Source organism: Diadema setosum, chromosome 22 (genome assembly GCF_964275005.1).
Source record: "Diadema setosum chromosome 22, eeDiaSeto1, whole genome shotgun sequence".
NCBI classification, from domain to species: Eukaryota; Metazoa; Echinodermata; class Echinoidea; order Diadematoida; family Diadematidae; genus Diadema; species Diadema setosum.
In genome coordinates, this window is record NC_092706.1 from 8895276 (window position 1) to 8915207 (window position 19932).

At 35.8% G+C, this 19932-nt stretch overlaps 1 protein-coding gene across 1 annotated transcript; it reads right to left on the minus strand.

Moving 5' to 3' along the window:
* Positions 1-1066: 1066 nt before the first annotated feature.
* LOC140245616 (extracellular serine proteinase-like) lies at positions 1067-12850 on the minus strand. The gene is made up of 11 exons (XM_072325180.1): positions 12743-12850; positions 10821-10937; positions 9797-10033; positions 8523-8664; positions 7393-7577; positions 6532-6703; positions 5744-5950; positions 4386-4567; positions 3109-3286; positions 2175-2356; positions 1067-1219 (listed from the first exon to the last, which is right to left on the minus strand). The coding sequence occupies exons 1-11, from the start codon at positions 12848-12850 to the stop codon at positions 1067-1069; spliced, it is 1863 nt and encodes a 620-aa protein (XP_072181281.1).
* Positions 12851-19932: the final 7082 nt, after the last annotated feature.

Consider the following 19932-nt stretch of genomic DNA (forward strand, 5'->3'; position numbering starts at 1 on the left):
AGGAATAATGAACTTATTTCATTTTTGGATTAGAGAACATTCGGAATAAGGAAGCTTTTTCGCATTTTTTTTTTTTGGGGGGGGGGGGATTAACGACCCTTTGAAATAACAAACTGTCAGCAATAATATTGTTCACCGCACCCAAGACATCATGGTAAATGCAGGTATTTAAAAGCGTAAGTAGAATGGATTTATAATAGTGATTTATAACATACTATTCACATTCCCTCCCAAGAATTAATACGATCTATTGAAAAGCCAGTGATTGTTGCATGATACCATTGCCGCTGATCACAAATTGTTGTAAATACATTATTTACCTTTCCTTATAATGATAACTTAAAAAAAACACTTCCTCAAATATGACAGAAGCAATTTCACTGCAATAATGCCTATGATTCCTTTACAAAAATAACGATCCATGAATTGGAATTATTGTGTCATTTTATGAAGATAAAGGATGTTAACCATGAAATCGTAACTATGAAATAGTAAATCATCTGCTGCTGAAATTGAGGAAAAAAGCAGATATGTTATAAGAAAAAAAGAGAGAAATGAATTAATATTTTACGAAAGTATGTGCGCGAGTGCGCGCGCGTGTGTGTGTGTGTGTGCGCGCATGTCTATGTGCATGCAAATTTGCATGTATTATGTGCTTATTTGTGTTATCATCATTGTCTTTTCATTGTTGCACATTGATGTTGGTGATGGTGGTTGTAGTAGTTGTTTGTGTGTGTTAACACAATAATGAATGAGACGGAACAGTGATTATGATTTCACTTTCTGTTTATTGTACTGATTGAGTAGCATACCATCAAATGCAGACGCGTGTCGACTTTCCTACCGACAGTATTTCAGTTTCTGAACAGAACACATGGGTTAATAATGTACGTAGAGAGATATTTATTGTCCTTCTTGCCGGTGTAATTGCTTTTGCTATTAACCTTTACTGCTCAGTCAAGAATCACCAACCGCTGGTTGCATCTACAGAATATCTGTTTATGCTCGCCCATGCCTGAAAAACGGAAATGCCATTCGAAGAAAAAAAAATCCTAAAAGCATTCATCTACTGCTTGATATAGGAAGCCTCAAATCCGCCACGGGTGACCGAACTGTCGCTCGTAAACTTGATGAGCATTCCGCCGTTGGTCGATATGATAGGAGCCGGGACTTCTGAGCCACACACTCTTTGGAGGAGGCTGCCGTTGCCGTCAGTGATCTGGAAGAGTTGCATGAAGGAAATTTTCTGTTAGGTGTGCCTATGCAACATTTATTTTGTTCCTTTCCCAAAATCCTTTTTTTTTTTTCAGTTTTCACACTTTGATGCATAAATTTTCAATGCATCATTATGATGCATTAATGTTCAAAACAAGTATAAAAAACTTAATCTATCTTGCCGAAGAATACGGTCATTAGATATAAAAGACATTTTTGAAATCATTGACAACCCTTCCCAGCTGTACAAATACGTATCTTTTTATGACAAACATACAACTGAAATATTTGTTTTTCCATTCACTCTATCAATAACTATGTAGTTTTGGATTTCAGTTTTCCGTAAGGGGGAATTCCGGAACTGGTGGTACTTAGTATGAATAAGGACGAGTAAAACTTTACGTCATAACAGGATTTTTTTTTTGTTTCACTCTTATTAAAAGTAAGAGAGCTATATATTTCAAAGATATGAATTTGGCAGGCAGAACAATTCTCAAAGAACTGATGCAGAATGACTGAGCTGATAATGTCATCACCTCTCAAATTTCCACCAGTCTTAAACAAAAAAAGAACAATATAAAAATTAATTCCTTTTACTTTAAAACTATCACGTACAATATCGTTCCTGCCTGGCATGCACAACTTCAAAATGACAATCTATCAAATAATATTCAACTTAGGATTGATACTCGACCAAATATGCGTTAAAAACTGGAAATTCATGGGCATATTTCAGTACAATCCATCACGACAAGTTTAAAGGCAATAACGCATTCTACTCGCTATTCGCGTATTCATATCGAAATCTGAGAACTGTAATAGTGAAACTTAAATATTTCATAACAGCAATGATTTCTACCAGTGTTTTTTTTTTTTTTTTCACTGCTATGCATGTCAAATATTCACCTTTCTAGGTCAAAAACTTATAAAGTTAAAGATAAGAGGAATGTGGACTGTACCTCGACAGCATCGTAGGCACATGAAGTGTGACTCTCTAGATCGAAGGAGCCAAAGCTGAGTGTGACAGTCTCGCCAGCTCCAGCCTCGATTTCGAAAGAGCACATCTCGTTGTTGCCATAGTTACTTGGAAAGTTTGGCGAGGTGAACTGTCCAGTCGCCTTAGTGAAAACATGACCGCATTCTGCAACCGGAATGATCGGAAAAGGGATGTTTACAGTGATACCTTTCGCTAATTCTCGCGAGTGGTATAATGTTCGTATCTTCCTTTTATCTGCTGATGGCAATAGCACCTGTTTCTTAGCGTCAGAAAAAAAAAAGTAAAAATATTTAGGGAATTGTTATACACCAACTGACATGAAACACTGCAACATCATATGTGACCGTGCACCACAAAACCAACAAAAAATATGCCATCTGGTAATGTTCGTATCTTCCTTTTATCTGCTGATGGCAATAGTACCTGTTTCTTAGCGTCAGAAAAAAAAAAGAAATAAAGTAAAAATATTTAGGGAATTGTTATGCACCAACTGACAAGAAACACTGCAACATGTGACCGTGCACCACAAAACCAACAAAAAATATGCCATCTGGTAATGTTCGTATCTTCCTTTTATCTGCTGATGGCAATAGCACCTGTTTCTCAGCGTCAGAACAAAAAAAAAAAAATAGAGTCAAAATATTTAGGAAATTGTTTTGCACCAACTGACATGAAACATTGCAACATCATAATATGTGACGAAGTCTCATAATTTTTAAACCCCGTCGATTCGGCAAACTTTCTCCTAAAACCTTCCAGATATGGGGCAAACTCAAAAGGAAAGGTGGAAAGAAGAGTGTTTTCGGAGATGTTGAAAGTTTGATTCATTTTTTCCCTTTTTTTTGGGGGGGGGGGGGATGGGGTCGGGGGGAATGGGGTGGCTTTAATTATCTCACCTCCGGTCTCTGGAGGTACTCCAGTGACGTAGGATGCGGAGAAGCCGGATGAGGTCACGGAAAAGTCGCTCTCGAATCGAATGAGCATCGACTGGCTGGCCCCGGCCACAACCCCGGGACTGTTGGTGCCGCACCACTGACCGAGGAGAGGGTCAGATATTGAAGATCCGTCGTAGATCTTAGAGGGATAAAAACATTGAGTACAATCACACAAAGCAATGATAATAGTAATTATACCTATTCCCCTCATCACCATTGTTTTAAAAGTAACGGTTTCATTAGCATCAGTATCATTGTTGTTACTAACACCTTGAGTCACCATCATAGTCATTACTAAGTTCGTCAGGAGAAATAATTTTACAGATCGCACAATTATAGTGCAGCAAATGCAATGTAAACGGGTATGAATAATTACGAAGTCAATTTTTCCCTGAGATTTAGACTATCCATCAACATTTTTTCCATTACTTTTGATGCTCTGGTTTTTGCCAAATTTATATTCTCTTGCTTACTATACAAATATGAAAGTATGGCATCGAACGAGATTTCTTTTTAATCATACGAAATGACAATCTCTGTAATGGGAACAAAGGAAATTGAACTGATCGATTATATCAACCCTAATATACGCAAAGGTAATAGCGATAACATTAAGTAAACAAGATGAAGTCAAGAGTACAGAAAGAAAATGTCTGCTTTTGAAATTTGAACATTGGAATCTTGAACCACATTAAATCACACAGAAATGCGAATGTTTCGAAGCCTTGATTACTCTATGCGTATATTTGCAGTCATCTTGCATTATCATCATAAGATGAAATAATATTGTGCGCATGAAACACACATTATTACGAATAAATTGCAGGATACCCTCTGTGCATGATAACGTGAGTGAGACGAGGTGACGAAATGCATTACACGAAGAGAAGGACAAACACACACACACACACACACACAAGAAGAATTGAAATGCAGCAACTGATATATCCATTTATATCAACCCGAGAATTCATTTTGGATTGAAGCTCCCGAAAAGCAAAGAAAATATCCAAAGTGTATGTGATAATTTTAGTATCTTTACAACAACAAAAAATTTTAATTCTTGTAATGAAACGCATAGAGTATTGTTGAAAAAAAGGTATTCTTTCTTTGATGATGACTACACTTAAGAAAATCTTTGAAAATGACCTTTTTACGATCAAACTCTTCATATGTATATATGTATATATATAATACTGATTTCAGTGCGTGTGTGTGTTTGTGTGTTTAAGACATACGGAAACTGAATCATAAGCGCAGGTTGAAGAGCTCTCGAGGCTGAAATCGTCGAAGGTGACTGTAATGGCCTCTCCGTCACCGGCAACGACAAGGTAATCGCACGTCAGATCGTTGTCGTAGTCGCTGGGATAATTTGGGCTGGTAAAAGTGCCCGATGACTCGTTGAAATATCCGCTGCATGCTACGGAAGTACGAAAGTACATTGTCAAAACAATCACGGTTCTTATCTAAACTGACTGACTAATGGACAAGTGAGATCGACATGAATCATAGTACTCTCAAAGCATCATACTGACTATTAGTTATATCAAAATAATTTTATTTATAGTTTCACTCTGTGAAATGCACCTAAAGTAGTTACTTTAGTGTATATTTAATGGATGTGATATTAGGATTAATTTCTTTTTTTTTTTCCTGCTTTCGTTTAGCTTTTAATATCAATCAATCTGTAATGATAACATGCAGCAACCTGCTAAAACCACAAAGAACACTACACGCAAGATTCTGTTCAGAAATATGTGTTTCAATATTATTCAAAACAGAAGCGTACAAGGAAACTCGAACAGGATGAATTAAAGGGAAAGATAAGAAGACGAAAAACGCAAAATGAGAGTCAACAAGGATGACATTCTCGCTAGGCATACAAATTTAAAAAACAGAAAACTTTCCATCAGACCTAAAAGTACGGCATACATCCCATGTAAATAAACAGCAAATATGAGGTGTAGCTTTCCAATATTATGAGCATGATATACAGTAAACTATGATAAATTGAAAGGCACGGTTACACGCATTTATACAAGACAAGTCATGGGAAGAAGTAGATTTAATCCATGGGACTTTTTTATGTTCACATAACCTTAAAATTAATACAAAAAATGACAGAAGAAGAAAGAGTAGTAAAAGGTGCAGCTCATCACATAGCAAAAAAAAAAACAAACAAACAAACAACAACATAAGTTGGTCTCTTTCCATAAATAGAGCTTCCACTTTAATCCTAATTCCACATTGAATTCCGAAATCTCCACAGACATAACACACAGGACACCAGATTCCAGAAGGGAACGGGTTAATGTCATAAGAGTCTGCGAGATAACGATTCTTATTCTAAGACGTAGATGGAATACAGCTCCAACCTTGACTGCCAATGAAATTGTCACCCACCTCTTCTCCCGCCCATCTACCCCCAGCACAAAAACAAACAAAGTTCCAAACCAATAAAAAGATAAGCAACCTATAATAGACAAATCTGCGCATACACAACTACAACAAAGATCATATAACTCTAAAACAAACCAACAAACGCATACTCTATATTTGTCACGGATAAAAATAACCTTGTTTAAACCATTCTTACTGGGGTCGCTTGGGGGAATCACGGGAGCAGAAGGATCAGGGATGAACCCTCCCCCGGCGTTTCCCTCGCCGATGTAGAGAAGGAGATCAGGAGAGCCGGCAGGCAGATCGGTGATTCCAGTGTTGCCATTCGCCTTCAACTGCAGCTTCTCTCTCACCTCCTGTGGGGTCAACTCGGGTTCAGAGCCAAGAAGAACTGCAGCAGCGCCTGTGGAGAAGAGGGATCATTTTTTTTTTTTTCATTGAATGAATACATATATTATCAGGTATCCTGATACAGTTGGATATCTTATTTTTTATTCATTTTCATAAGCTGCATATCACACTAACGTGACGGGGCATCATTATGATAGCAAGATGCAACTGAGAAATACCAGAATTAAGATTTGCCCTTACAAATATATGACCAATGTTTTCATGACTCAGAAAGAAACCAGAATTGTTTTCCTTTGCTGCTAGTTTCTTCCCTGCTCCTTATCATTTGCCTTAGCATAGCTTGGTAACATTTTAACTTCAAGATTAAACTCGTTCCTTATACTTAAGTAAAGAAGAATGAGTATCGAACTCTTCCAATTGTTTGTTGCTGTTTTTTTTTTAAGAGGAAAAAGTTTGGCATTTATGTGTGTGTCATTTAAAAGCTAAGAGGTGACCAACAATTAAAGCTTTACTGTTTTATTTTGTTTTGTTTTGTTTTGTTTTTTTGTAGGAGAGGGAAAAAAGGAATGTTTGGCATCTATGTGTGTGTCATTTAAAAGCTAAGAGGTGATCAACAATTAAAGTTTGGCTAACCTGCCACGTGGGGGCAAGCCATGGAGGTTCCACTGATGGTGTTGGTAGCAGTGTCCGATCGAATCCAGGTGGAAGTGATGGAGACTCCGGGAGCGAAGATATCGACGCAAGTTCCGTAGTTTGAGAAGACGGCGCGCACGTCCTCTCGGTCTGTGGCGCCAACACTGATGGCCTACAGCAAAATGATACAATTTGTATTATTGCGTCATCTTCTAATAGTTCATTGGTAAAAGTATAATAGTCGAAAAGTTGCATAATATATCCATATAAAGTCTCTTAATGCACCTTGTCGACTAACATCTCACATCCTGTTCTTTATTTTGTTTTGTTTTGTTTTGTTTTTGCCTACGTATTTCAGTTAAATATGTACAACCGCTCAAGGAGTTGCATTCTCTAGACAGCGACATAAACGTATATAGCTGAATTCACCCATAATATCCTTTGAATTTGAGAGGTATTGCAAAAGGGGGAGGGTGGGCAAAATTTTAATTCTAAACGATGCAATTGTTGCTACTGTCACAAGCATACATATCACTTTTGTTAACCTCCTATTGCAGTATTTACATTTGCATGTCTATGATAATAAGTGAATATCATCTTTACTTCTATGAATTATGTTATCATTGCCATCATTGTCATTAGTTTTATCATTAGTATCATCTTTATCATCATTGCCATCATTGTCATTAGTTTTATCATTAGTATCATCTTTATCATCATTGCCATCATTGTCATTAGTTTTATCATTAGTATCATCTTTATCATCATTGCCATCATTGTCATTAGTTTTATCATTAGTATCATCTTTATCATCATTGCCATCATTGTCATTCTCATAAAAAAAAAAAAAAAAAAAATCACCGGTTCAGCTCTAGCCGGAGAGTATTCACAGGCATCGCTGTTGTCGTTGCCGGCTGCGACCGCTACGGTGATTCCCGCGTCAACCATGTAGGCGATGGCGTCGTCCATAGTCTGGCTCGCCCCACCACCGAGGGAGAGAGAGGCGACCGATGTTCTTTCAAAGTTGTCCGCAACCCATTCACAGCCTATGTGAGTGTGTGTGTTATATTATTTGTGCATATGGGAGGAATGTACGGAAAGAGAAATCATGAAAATTGGAATCATAATGTTTGATTATGGTGACAACAATGATAACGATAGTGTAGTAGTAATCACATTTGTATTTAACAATATTATTGAATTTGTGAGAGTACTAGTGGTACTACTATTGCTATTAGTTGGCGTAATTAATGATTAACAACAATAATAAACATTATTATTACCATTATTGTGAAAACTATCATTGTTATTTTTATCATTCTCATTATCATTTTATCATAACAATAATAGATAAGATATCCTGTGTGCAAGCAGTAATATACGATGATCGATTTGCCAGGAGGCTATAGATGAATTTAAACAGTGTATAAGCACTTCATCGTGGTCTGTGACGATCAAGTTTAGGTGTATCTGCTGGGATGACGTCACATCTCAAAAAGTGTTTCAGATTCAAGGTTTGCACTACGCTCTTCAGTTGTGACTTGGTCTTAAAGGGGATATAGAAACATCCTGATTATCATAATGCTTTAATAAAGGTAATATTTGCAGAGGTTATAACATCAACAACAACACTAACTTATGACATCGAAACAGCCTTATTTAGATTTCGTACATTTCTGGTCGCTTGGATGCCTTTAAAATATCAGATTATCACGTTAGCAATTGAGGATTTCGTACATTTATAAATGGCCTATTGTTCCCTAGTAGGTACAGCAATGGCACTCTCATTTAGACAATATTCTAGATAAGAGGGTTTACTGGCGGCTTAGTTATTAATGAGTTATATACCGGCCAAAATTGCAGGATGACCTACCCCCGAGTCTGGAATGACAATAAGAATAACGGATAGACAAGAAGCAAACAAACAAATACAAAAACATAATGACTCAAATTCTTTGGAAGAAAAGATGAAAAGTCAACTGTCAACTAACCTTCGACTACATCTGCAGTCGAGCCAGAGCCCAAGCAGCCCAGAACGCGGACCCCGAAGATTCTGGTGCCAGCGGCAACACCGTAAGTAGTTCCACCCACAGTTCCGGCACAGTGGGTTCCATGTCCGTTGCAGTCGTCACCCTGCACGAAGATTTTATATGATTTATTGTATTAATTCTGCATTATCAGCTGTGAGCATTCTTTAATGAGATCTAGAAAGAGTAAAAAAATATATATTTTTCAAGAGATAAAAAATATGTAAGAAATAAAAACCAAAACAACAACTTGCAGGTTCCCTGTAACATCTTCAATTAACCATTAGGGCATCTAACACGGAAACATGCAAGTTGTGTTTATTATTAGGAATTATGCGTTATGATATAATACCTGTTGTTGATCTTACCAGTACTTTACAAGTGTTTATCAGATGATACCCCTCATTTTTGACTTGGTTTTGAGGTGATGTTTTGTGTGTGTGTGTGTGTGTGTGTGTGTGTTAGCATGTCCAGTCAGTCTGAAGAAAAATACTTGAACATCTATTGTAAAATTTGTGGTACCAATATTGACATTTATTTTGCCACATAAAAGATGTTGAGGGTGAATCATGAATCAACACATGAGTCAACATGAATTTGCATGGCATAGGTACTTTAACAAGTTAGAGAATAGCTGATAATGCTATAAAATGTATTTCTGATAACCACCTGCGACGGGTATTCCAGGGACTAATCTTTTGATACTGGTTAAGATCCTCCTCCTGGTCTTACACGGGCTTGGCCATGTTTGCTTTTAAAATACCCTTAATTTATTTAAATCATCACGAAATCCCCGTCTTAATCTTAATTCCCTAATTATACAGATGCCTTGGACTGCTCTTTTATACATGAATCCGAAACTCCCTCATATCTCTTCGACGAGGATCTTTAAAACGTTTTCTACTCTAATCTTCAAACCTGCCTCATCAAAACTTCTAATACTATTATACTTGTTATCATGATCACTATCTTTACTGTTATCATCATCATTCCTACTGTACTGCCAGTATCAGTATCATTTTCATTATCAACTTTATAGAACAATACCAGTCGAAGAGTCAAAGGAATGAATTTCTTTGGTACGTAATTATTTAATTAGATGTATGAATGGCTGCAATATACATTTTTCGCAGGGAAAGGAGGGTATTTGGAAGATTTCCAATAAGATACTTATGGTCAATTGGGATGTGTCAGGCTAAATGCAGTTTTACTGTTGTTTTACTGTGCACAGTACTTACATCTCCATCACGCGCGTCATATCCGATAAATCCTCGTCCACCGAAGTCCTGGTGGACAGCGTTGATTCCGGTGTCGATTACGTACACGTCGACGCCAGACCCATCACCCATGGGATTGAACACGTCGTCGAGAGGGAGCGAGACTTGGTCGACACGGTCGAGACCCCACGACGCGACCGAGGAGGCTCGCACGATACCATCCTCTTCGATGTACTCCACGAGGCCGGAACTTCGCAGCTGTTTAAAGATATTTTACCAAGTTATCTATGGTGGCGCTTATGCTTTCTTATCAAGTAGGATTTCATTCGGAACACATTGCTATTAAATTCATAAATTTAAACGCGGGATACAGAGGCTTGACAATCACTCACACACACACACACACACACACACACACAAACACATAAACTGTAACAAACATAAGATAAATTGACGAATCATCAAAGAAATGATGTAAATACGCTATCTATAAAACTACTCTGTTGATTACCTTTCAAAACTGTAGGTGAGTTATGTGTCTATGTGTGTACGAGAGAGACAGATGGACAAAGAAGGGGAGAAAGAAACAATGAGAAAGAGGAAGAGAGAGAGAGAGAGAGAGAGACAGCAGAACTGAGGTGTCTGTTTCTTATGAACAGACGCGTGCCCAAATAATTTACAAAGATGATCTATAAAAGGCAGAGTTTTAAATTAGAACGTGCGCGTACACGCTATCATCCCATCTTTATGCTCGTTTCTTCGTTCGTATATATTTAGATTTCAACTCTTCTTTTTTAATTCACAATAGTAATGTTTTCATAATAATCACCCCTCCCCCCCCCCATCTCGTTCATGGACAAACAATGCTATACGCTCTTCAGCATTTTAAACGTTTATGAAATAAAATGAAAATAATTGTGCGCAAGACATCATTTCATGTAATTGAGTCCTCATTATCGAAAAATACCTTATCGTGTTTATTGTGTTTTTGTAGACAAGGACGCTGTGCTCGTTATTTTTCTTTCATGCATTGTAATCTACTTACATGCGTAACCATGTCGTCAGTGAGTTCTGCTGCGAAGCCGTTAAACACCGTTCTGTACTTATGAATTATTTTCACGTCACCGAGGGAAGCTATGGTAGACTCTAGGTTTTTCCCGGCCTGCGAGGTACAATGTAAAGGAATCGACATTAGATACCACTGCGGTAGCACGAACTACCATCACCAAGAGGCACAATAATGGCACGTTAATATGTTGTCATATATATATATATATATATATATATATATATATATATATTCTTAACAATATAAAAGTACAGTTATACTCTCTTAGAGTGCATTCAGTGAGAAACTACATACCTTTCTTACGATGTATTAATATTGGAATAGAGCATAAAAAGATAAGTTCTCCGAGCATAATGAGGAATTTTTTTTATACCTACTTTAATTAGCACTGTCCACTGTCTACACTAAAATCTGGTATAGTAAAGTCAGACATTATACCCTTTAAAGGCCGTCGTTTCTTCTTTCAGATATTTTTGGTTTGTTTGTTTATTCAATATAGTGACAGATACAATGTTGGCCTGCGGGACCATGACCATGCAGGTAAGATTTCGACCTGAATCATCAATAACGTTTTAAACCATTGGTTAATACATTGGTGTTGGTGTTGACATCCGAGATAGGTGGAAGTTTTAACGAAGGGTCATCTCAAAACAAGTTAAGCGCATTTTTTTTAATGTTCTAAAGTAATCCATGATCATTAGTTACAGGACGCTTAAGCCTTTCCAGTGATACTTCACCGGTCTCAAAACACGGAGTTAAGGTCATTGAGAATATTCCACAATACTTCTTTTTAGCAGGTTAACGTGTATCTTTGGTCAAAAATATTTATATGTGAAAAAGATGTATTTTAGTAATCTGTTGCACCAACAATCAGAAAAAAAAAATGTTGCATATAAATGAAGAAAAAGTATATTTTGATATAGAAAAAAAGAACTAAATTAGTGAGTCTGAAAGGAAAGACTATCAACTTTCTTTTGTTCTCAGGAACCAGCGGAAATTAGGCAGGCTGGGAACAATAGCAAAGTTATAGTCTTCTTTTCAGACCCATTGGCTTTAGTGGTATGTTTATAACTTTAAATGCATTTTTCTTTGCTAAAAGTAAATATTGAACATTTTTTTGTTCTGATTCTTGGTGTAATAGGTTACTGAAATGTAGCTCTTACACATATCAAAAAATATTTTTTGGCCAAAGATACACTTTAAGTCGCAAGTACATGTCAATTAAGTATGTCAAGTACGTCAATCACGAAATGGGGGTAAACTCAATTTGCGATCATAATGTACAGTTCCTTTTCACTCTACTTGGATATACAACAGTATACGCTATTCTCAAGTTCATTACGGTGTAAGCTGTTATCTTTATTTAAACAAGCTGAAAGCAAACACAGAATGCAACGGCGCACATCCCCCTTGCATTTGAGACAATGTTTAACATTGTGGTAGATTGATTTCATAAATTGTCGAACTTTTTCATGCCTAGTTTAATCAAAGCTTCATATTAGGATTTTTAGGACAATTTGGGTGTTGTTATGTATCATCATCTCACAATAAATTATTATCTTTTTTATTATTATTGATAAGATGCATGATATTGTTTGCATGATGGACAGTTTCATCGTGAAACAAGCTTCATTTTGGTCCATAAGAGATATTTCCGATTAACCACATAAAAGTAATGAAAATTATATATTTCGAAAATGTGGGATATTTTCTCATATCTTCAAGACTATATTTTGTTCTTATGTAACAAGCAAGAATCATTGGAAAGGTTTTGTTTTGTTTTTGTTTGTTTTTGCTCTGTGTGATGATGAACTTAACATTAAAATATCTTGATTTGGTGCTTAGCCCATTATGCTATATCAAAGTCTTAAAAAATAATCCCACCTTTGTTAACTCACCTTGAGTTTGACCAAGTACCGTCCTGGAATGCGTTCCCTGTGGGTGTGTAGAGGAGCAAGTTTGGCCGTGGCCAAAGCGGCCAGAAGGAGTATGAGGAATCCTTTCATGTCTATTTGAAGGAAAGCATGAAAGGACTTGTTAGCTTGGAGAAAAAAAAAAATGCAATGGAAATGTTTATGTTTACACACACACAATATATATATATATGTATATATATATATATAAGCATGCAATCCTCGTATTGGTTGACATTTCTGTTGTTTTGTTTTGTGATTTCTTGCTTGTGTTATAGTGTCGTATGTGAATTTTTGGTTACAGCTCGTTATTCCGAAGGTTCGTTATTCCGAAGGCTCTTTATTCCTAAGATTCGTTATTCCGAAGGTTCATTGTTTGAATTTCATTTTCGGATTAACCGATCTTCGGAATAACGCCACAAATTTTCGGATTAACGAACCCCTTTTCATTTTCGGATTAACGAACCTCTAGGTATAGGGAATTTGCGTGTTTCGGATTAACGACCCTTCGGAACAACGAACCTTCGGAATAGCGAACCTTCGGCATAACGAACAGCACCCGAATTTTTTTTTGTCAAGTGGAAACCTCATAATATCTGATGTGCTGAAAAAGGAAATCCGCCCCATCGCAGGAAATGAATAATCTTACATAACTTTGTATCGCCAGCATCATATTCATCATTATACTTTGTTCGCGCCAATCTTTGAGTTTTGAATATGAAAGGCAAATAGGACAATTCTTATAAGAACTGTACTGGTTACCTATTTTGTTTAAAAAAGCAACAAACAAACAAGAAAAAAAATCAAACAGACATAAAAAAGGACGATTTCAATACCTGCGTAGAATTATTGCTAGATCAATATAATCAATAATTGGATGGTACACGCTGATTGGCAAGTTCAAACAACTTGCCAATAAAGAGACAGAATTGAACTTGAGATACATACATCTCAAGTTGAGATGCATTCTTAAACAGCATACATATGCAGAGCTAGCAACCAAAAGGCGCTAAATCCATTGAAAAATGATGGATTTAGCGCCTTTTGTATGTTTTGGAAGCAAGATCTTCATATAGTGTTGGTTCAAGAACTTGTTATTCAAGTAACGATGAGATAACAAAAAGTAAACCAAATAAGTACATATAGGGACTCCATAATTATAATTAAATCAACGTCAATTACATACATACATCAGTGGTAGAACAGATTCCACTGCAGTGTAATAAATTATTCAATAAGATTTTTTTTTTCAAAGAAGTAATTTGCTTGATGCACAACAATTTCAACACAACGTAGAATACAAGTGACTTTGACGAAAAAGAAAGAGGGCAGTCAAAAGTTTAGCACATTGTATATAGATTATGATTTGAAGCAAAATTAAATCTCCCGATAATAACTGAGGAGCAAAAACCAAGTCATTTTGTCAATGTCGCAAATTGCCGCAGTGTTTTATGGTGTCACTTTAACATTTTCACATATGGTATTCTCAGGTTTGCCTCTTATCTGAAGCTACCATTTGGTCCAAACATGCCAATCCTGGGCTTTAGCACACTCTCCATCTCACAATACCCCTTTAGAACTCTTAATGCTCTTTCTCCGTGACCTTCTTCTTCAATTGTTATTCTCCATTATCAAGTCTTTCTTCCTCTACTATTTTTATATTAGAATGTTGCAGTGAAAAATAAACCATTTAACACAAATTTCTCATTGAAATGGAAAACGTCGTATACAGCTGTAGTAAGCTGATCATGATGTGATCAAACATAGCTACAAGGAAAAAATATGACGTTAAAGGTCGTTTTTTAAAAGTCGCAAGTAAAAGTCACTGGTCTTCACTGTTAAAATTCTTCTTTTTTTTTCATCTTTGCATTTGAATATGACTTGACCGAGCACTTCACAAAATTAAACTCTTACCAAAATACTTGGCTAAACTTAAGGACTCTACCGTTGCAAATGGACAGTGGAAAAGGCCGGAAATTGACAGGTGATGATTCCTATTAATAACATTTACTCCGACCTTTTAAATAAGTCATTCACGAGATCACATTGTCTTGTTAGTTTGATTTTATATACAGAGTGGTACTCTCTTTTTACACTCTATACACACTGTTGTTAATTTCATTGTTATCAATGTTCAAATAAAAACAATATTTCATCAACCGAGACCAACAAACGTCATATATACTGTTTAAATTCATCTTAACTTGTCTTCAGCATTTAGAGGAAAATATTCTTCAGGTTTCGCCTCCTGAAATTTTGCTGTGGCTTTACAGAGAAAGTTTTAGCCTGGGTAAAGACTAATGCCTAAGTAGAACCAACACATCTCGTATATCATCTATTACCGTAATAAACAAATTCTTCTAACTAATAAACGAACAGTCATTCCTCGCAAAACCGTTGATTTTAACCTTTCAACCTTATCTGGTGCCAGTGAATAGTAATGACCCCCACACGACTGATTATCATCCTTTCAAGCCTGAACTTTTTTAAGGGGAAAAAGGTAACATGATACTTAAAGGCTACAGTAACTTACTTTGCATCAACATTGAAAATGCAAAAATTGCACAAAAACGTATAAAAACTTTGTACTGTACACACTGAACAAAAATATAAATTACAAACGAAAAACTAACAGGTATTTTAGTATTTACGCTTTATTCTTTTTACTTTGAAATTCACAGAACTGAAATATTTGTCGCCGGCTTACCTTGTCCTTTTGCTTGCCTGCCTACTGTGGTAGCTGCGTTATAGAATATGCTGGACTCTGTTGAAAATGGACATCTTATACCAAATATTACATAACAGTTGATCATATCACTTCTTTAAAGAATGTCATGTGGCATGATTCTCACGATGATTCCATCTGCTTCTTAGTGCTTATCATCTTGGTCCCGGTTTTGGTATCGTATATGAATGCAAACAAGGAGTCGTATTGTTTGAAGCAACAAGATAAGATTAACGCCTTGCCAAAGGTGCATGTTTATAAGGATGGACTTGCCCAGCTCCGTGTTCTTCGAATTCTCAATGAGCTTACGAAATGAATGACGTCAATCACATCATCATGCATATCAAAAGATAATGCTGTTGCTAGACAAGTGCGCATACGCTAGCTTTGCCGTCGACGACGCAGGACTAATAATGTCAAAACACTGGCAGACTACCACACTCAGGGTACATCGGACCTCTTTTATAACCGGATGGGGTCGGGCCACAAACATTTCTCCAGTTTCAAATCTAATTTCACACCATGCATGCCATTGTCAACCTTGCTTTTATCATATAATAGATGGTTAAGGTTTTGTCACAAACAAATTGTATTATCATATTCATATATATATATATATATATATATATATATATATATATATATAGGGCCTACATGTAGAGAGCCTATGATTTGAGTGAACATCACGTTTTCACGAAAAGGTGACAATTTAGGAACAGTCACCCGCCCAAATTAGAAAAGGCGACGCTGTCATGTATAAACACTTGCTCTGTAGGCATATGAACGAATAACATGATTGTATATTATGTATGTATAATATAATTTTGAATGAAGTCAATGATTTATCGCACCACACTGACACAAAGGACTAAGTGTCCGTCTTGTTGTGTGTTGTCTGCAAGAGAGCTTTTCCTTAATTTTCTGCTTCTGAATTCAACTCTCTCAATCAGTCTCGCAGTCAAAACCTTGTGAGGATTTTACTACGACCGTGTTGAAGCATTGTAAGATATGTTTGTTATGTTTTGTTTGTAGATTTTTACCAAAATTTGGGGCAGTAATGGATTGAAAATGTGATAAGCATTCGCCAGCAAAACATTTTTTTTTCTTTTGGTGGTTACACTAACTGAACCTTACGGTGTAAATATTTTCCGGTGATTTTTTTTTTTTTTTAACAATTCGTTGCATTGGCAGGAACTATGTGCCTGGAGCAGCATTTGGCAGTCCTTTGTTATCGCTCCATTGGCTGGACCATCCCTAACTTTGGACACTTGGCAGTCTCAGATGCAATATAGGAAGTCAGGTGATGACCGACCTGTGAAGGAATTTGAGAAAGAATCTGTTGACCTCCTGGAGTTTATAGTTCGCAGTAATGCCATGGACAAAAAAAAAAAATAGATACTTCCATGAAGAATTTGATCGATTCTGTCGATCTGACGAAAATTTTAGAGCAATAATGACAAGGGAGTAAAGAATTTTGGGCCAGATGTCATCAGACTTAATAACAAAAGCAGCGCCGGATTTGAAACCTCCTTGAACTATCAAGAACAATGTTCCCACAGATCATGCATTCGTATTCTCGGCTTCCTCGAGAAAAGATGAGAGAAGAATGAGAACATGTTAGCGGCAGACACTATCAAGACAAAGCCTGACGCGACCTTTGGACTCAGTCAAGGACATCGGACTTGGAGAGCCACGTGAGAGACTGCCCTGCCTGATACGTTCTCTCGTTCAGCCAATAAGACTCCATAATTACTTAAGGCACATCCGCTTTTCATTAATCGTTAATTAAGCCAGCTATATGATGAAGAAGGAGATTATTGAAAACCGAATGTAGTTTGAAGGAACCAGAATGGTAATCGAGTCGACATTTTTGTCATTGACTGACTGCCAGTAACAAAACGTGAAATCAGCGTAGTTATGGGGTGGAGGTTTTATCGCCCTTTTAATTTCGGCCCATCAGGTGGATTAGACATTTTAAAAAAAAAATCCTGTGAAAAAGATTTTCACAACTTAAAAAAAAATACCATGAACATCATTCATACACATGTAAAATAGTATATTAGTTTGTGGCCAGTAAGCAATTACCTCCTGATATATCATGAAAACTGTATGTTGATGTCTCAATCCAGCTTTTCATTAATGTTTATTATTCCCGTTCTATTGTTATACTTCATTTCCAATTCATTTTGTTATTTTACTTGGATATTTTGAAGTCATATTTGAAAGTCTATGTTTCAATGCCTATACAAGTGTGCATAATCTATGTCTTTGTCATTGTCTTCTCTTACTCAAGAAAAATACTCTTTAATAATTATGGTGCTCAAATGGTGCTCATTATGGTGCAAGAAAGATTCATAATGTCGAATTTCGTTTTTCTCTAGAAATATGCAGTACATAATCAATTATTTATATCGGCAAATATTAATTATTGATTAATATAATTGAGACTGTTCCATTATGTTTTGTGAGGCGGAATGTTTTATTTTCTTTGAGTTATTTTATTTCAATTATAGAAGCTTATCATGAATTATGACGATTGAGTTGGTATCTTTTGGGTTCGGTTTACAGTGTTGAAGATTATTGCTGCAACACAAACATGGTTTTCAAAGTAGATTCACAGGGTCTGTAAAAGATTTTTGCACCACAATTGAGCGAGTAGGTGGTACAGGTATGTTTGTCTACATCTTATTATGCTACCTCATTACAAATACGAGATTATTCAGTAGTTATCAATTAATAATTTAAAAAATTATAATGATAATTTTGAAAAAAAAAATCGAACCCGAAGAAGTAACAGAGTTCATTTATCCCCAGCCAGACTGAAATATTAATGTATTTTACAAGATTTTTTTAAACATTTTGTTTCAGTACGATGAATGTTAGATTACATAATTGCCAACAATAATGGATATATATATGAAGAGTTTGTTTGCAAAAACCGATAAGTCCACTTTTGAAGATTTTGAAGTACGGTCTCCGTCAAAAAGTACAAAATAATACCTTTTAAATGATATATTGGTCACTACATATAAAGGTATATTTTTGAAGTTATGGTCAAAGGAAGCAAAAATTTTCTTATTATTCCCTTTATTTTTCTTGACCTTTAATCGCAAATATCTCCATTTGACAAATATGGACTTATCGGTTTTTTGCAAACAAACTCTTCATATATATATATATATATATATATATATATATGTATTAGCTGTCAGTGACACGTTATTAAAGCTTTAAAAAAGGAAAACATCTTGCAGATTGTATTAAAGCTATATGGAGTGACATCAAATTCCAAAGAACTAAATTGAAGAGTTCCCCAAGGTTTCAGTGAGTTACCTTATTCAACTCAAAATCTTCATTACAAATCATTTCCAGAAGAAAGAAGTGTTTTCTGTAAAGGTTCGGATCCCATATTTCAATCTATAGGTTCAATGTGCAAATTAAGATGAAAACACTTTCAGTGACCTAAATAATTTGAATATTGATCAAACTAATTATATTTAATATAGGCTATAGAAGTGAGAACAAAAATTGTATTCAATATTCAATTACGGGATGCTTTTTTTATGAAAAACAAATATATAGCATATACATATCTTGGAATTATCATAGTAATGAATTATATAATACATTTTATTAAAAAAAAAATATTTAGACTTCCATTTCTTCAACAACGACAAAAATATTCAATTTGTTACATCGTTCACATGTCACGTGCGATGTTATTTGGTGCAATTTCGCTTTGATTATCGCTTCAAAGATGTGCTTTAAAGAAAATGATTATGCATAGTCAAAGATATATACCTGTTTTTACATTTTCAAAGGTATATTTCATATAATAAGCTACTATAGTGATGATCTGCTTGTTTGTTCACTCTCCTTGAGTACAATGAGATTTGCAATCAATATTTGTGTAGTATAATTGCCATTTGTTATTTTGTCAGTTTTCTGTCGTGTTTTCAAGAAATATAAAGGTAACTTAAAAGAAGAATAATCACAGCATGTAAAGATCAACCTACCTGCAATTTAAAGAAAAAACAAAATAACCAACCACTTCAGCAGTGAAGTCACATTTTGTGCATGCGTCTGAAATGACTATAAATGCAAAAGCTTGCCTTACAATCTTCTTTTTTTTCTCCTTGAATTTAGCAACATTAACCCAGGGTAAAACTAATCAATAGGTTTAAAGACTATTAGTGTCAACATGATAATACCTGTGCGAACTAACGAGGGGGCTTATCACAGTCATGGGCTTGAGGACCAAAAAACAAACAAACAAACAAACAAACAAACAAAAATCTATTAGATTAGAGGATACAAACCAATCTCTCACTAGAACTTGTATGGGTAACATATTTACCCGTTATTTACCCTTCTGTGACAAAGCAGAAACTTTAGACAGCCTGAGCTCTGTTATATGCTAGTGTACTGAGCGTAATGACATGACGCAATG

Coding starts and splice junctions, on each gene's coding strand:
- LOC140245616 (XM_072325180.1), bottom strand. CDS start 12,850: ATGAAAGGATTCCTCATACTCCTTCTGGCCGCTTTGGCCACGGCCAAA. Junction 10,938..12,742: donor GGTACTTGGTCAAACTCAAG/GTGAGTTAACAA, acceptor TGTACCTCGCAG/GCCGGGAAAAACCTAGAGTC. Junction 8,665..9,796: donor ATGACGCGCGTGATGGAGAT/GTAAGTACTGTG, acceptor ATCTTCGTGCAG/GGTGACGACTGCAACGGACA.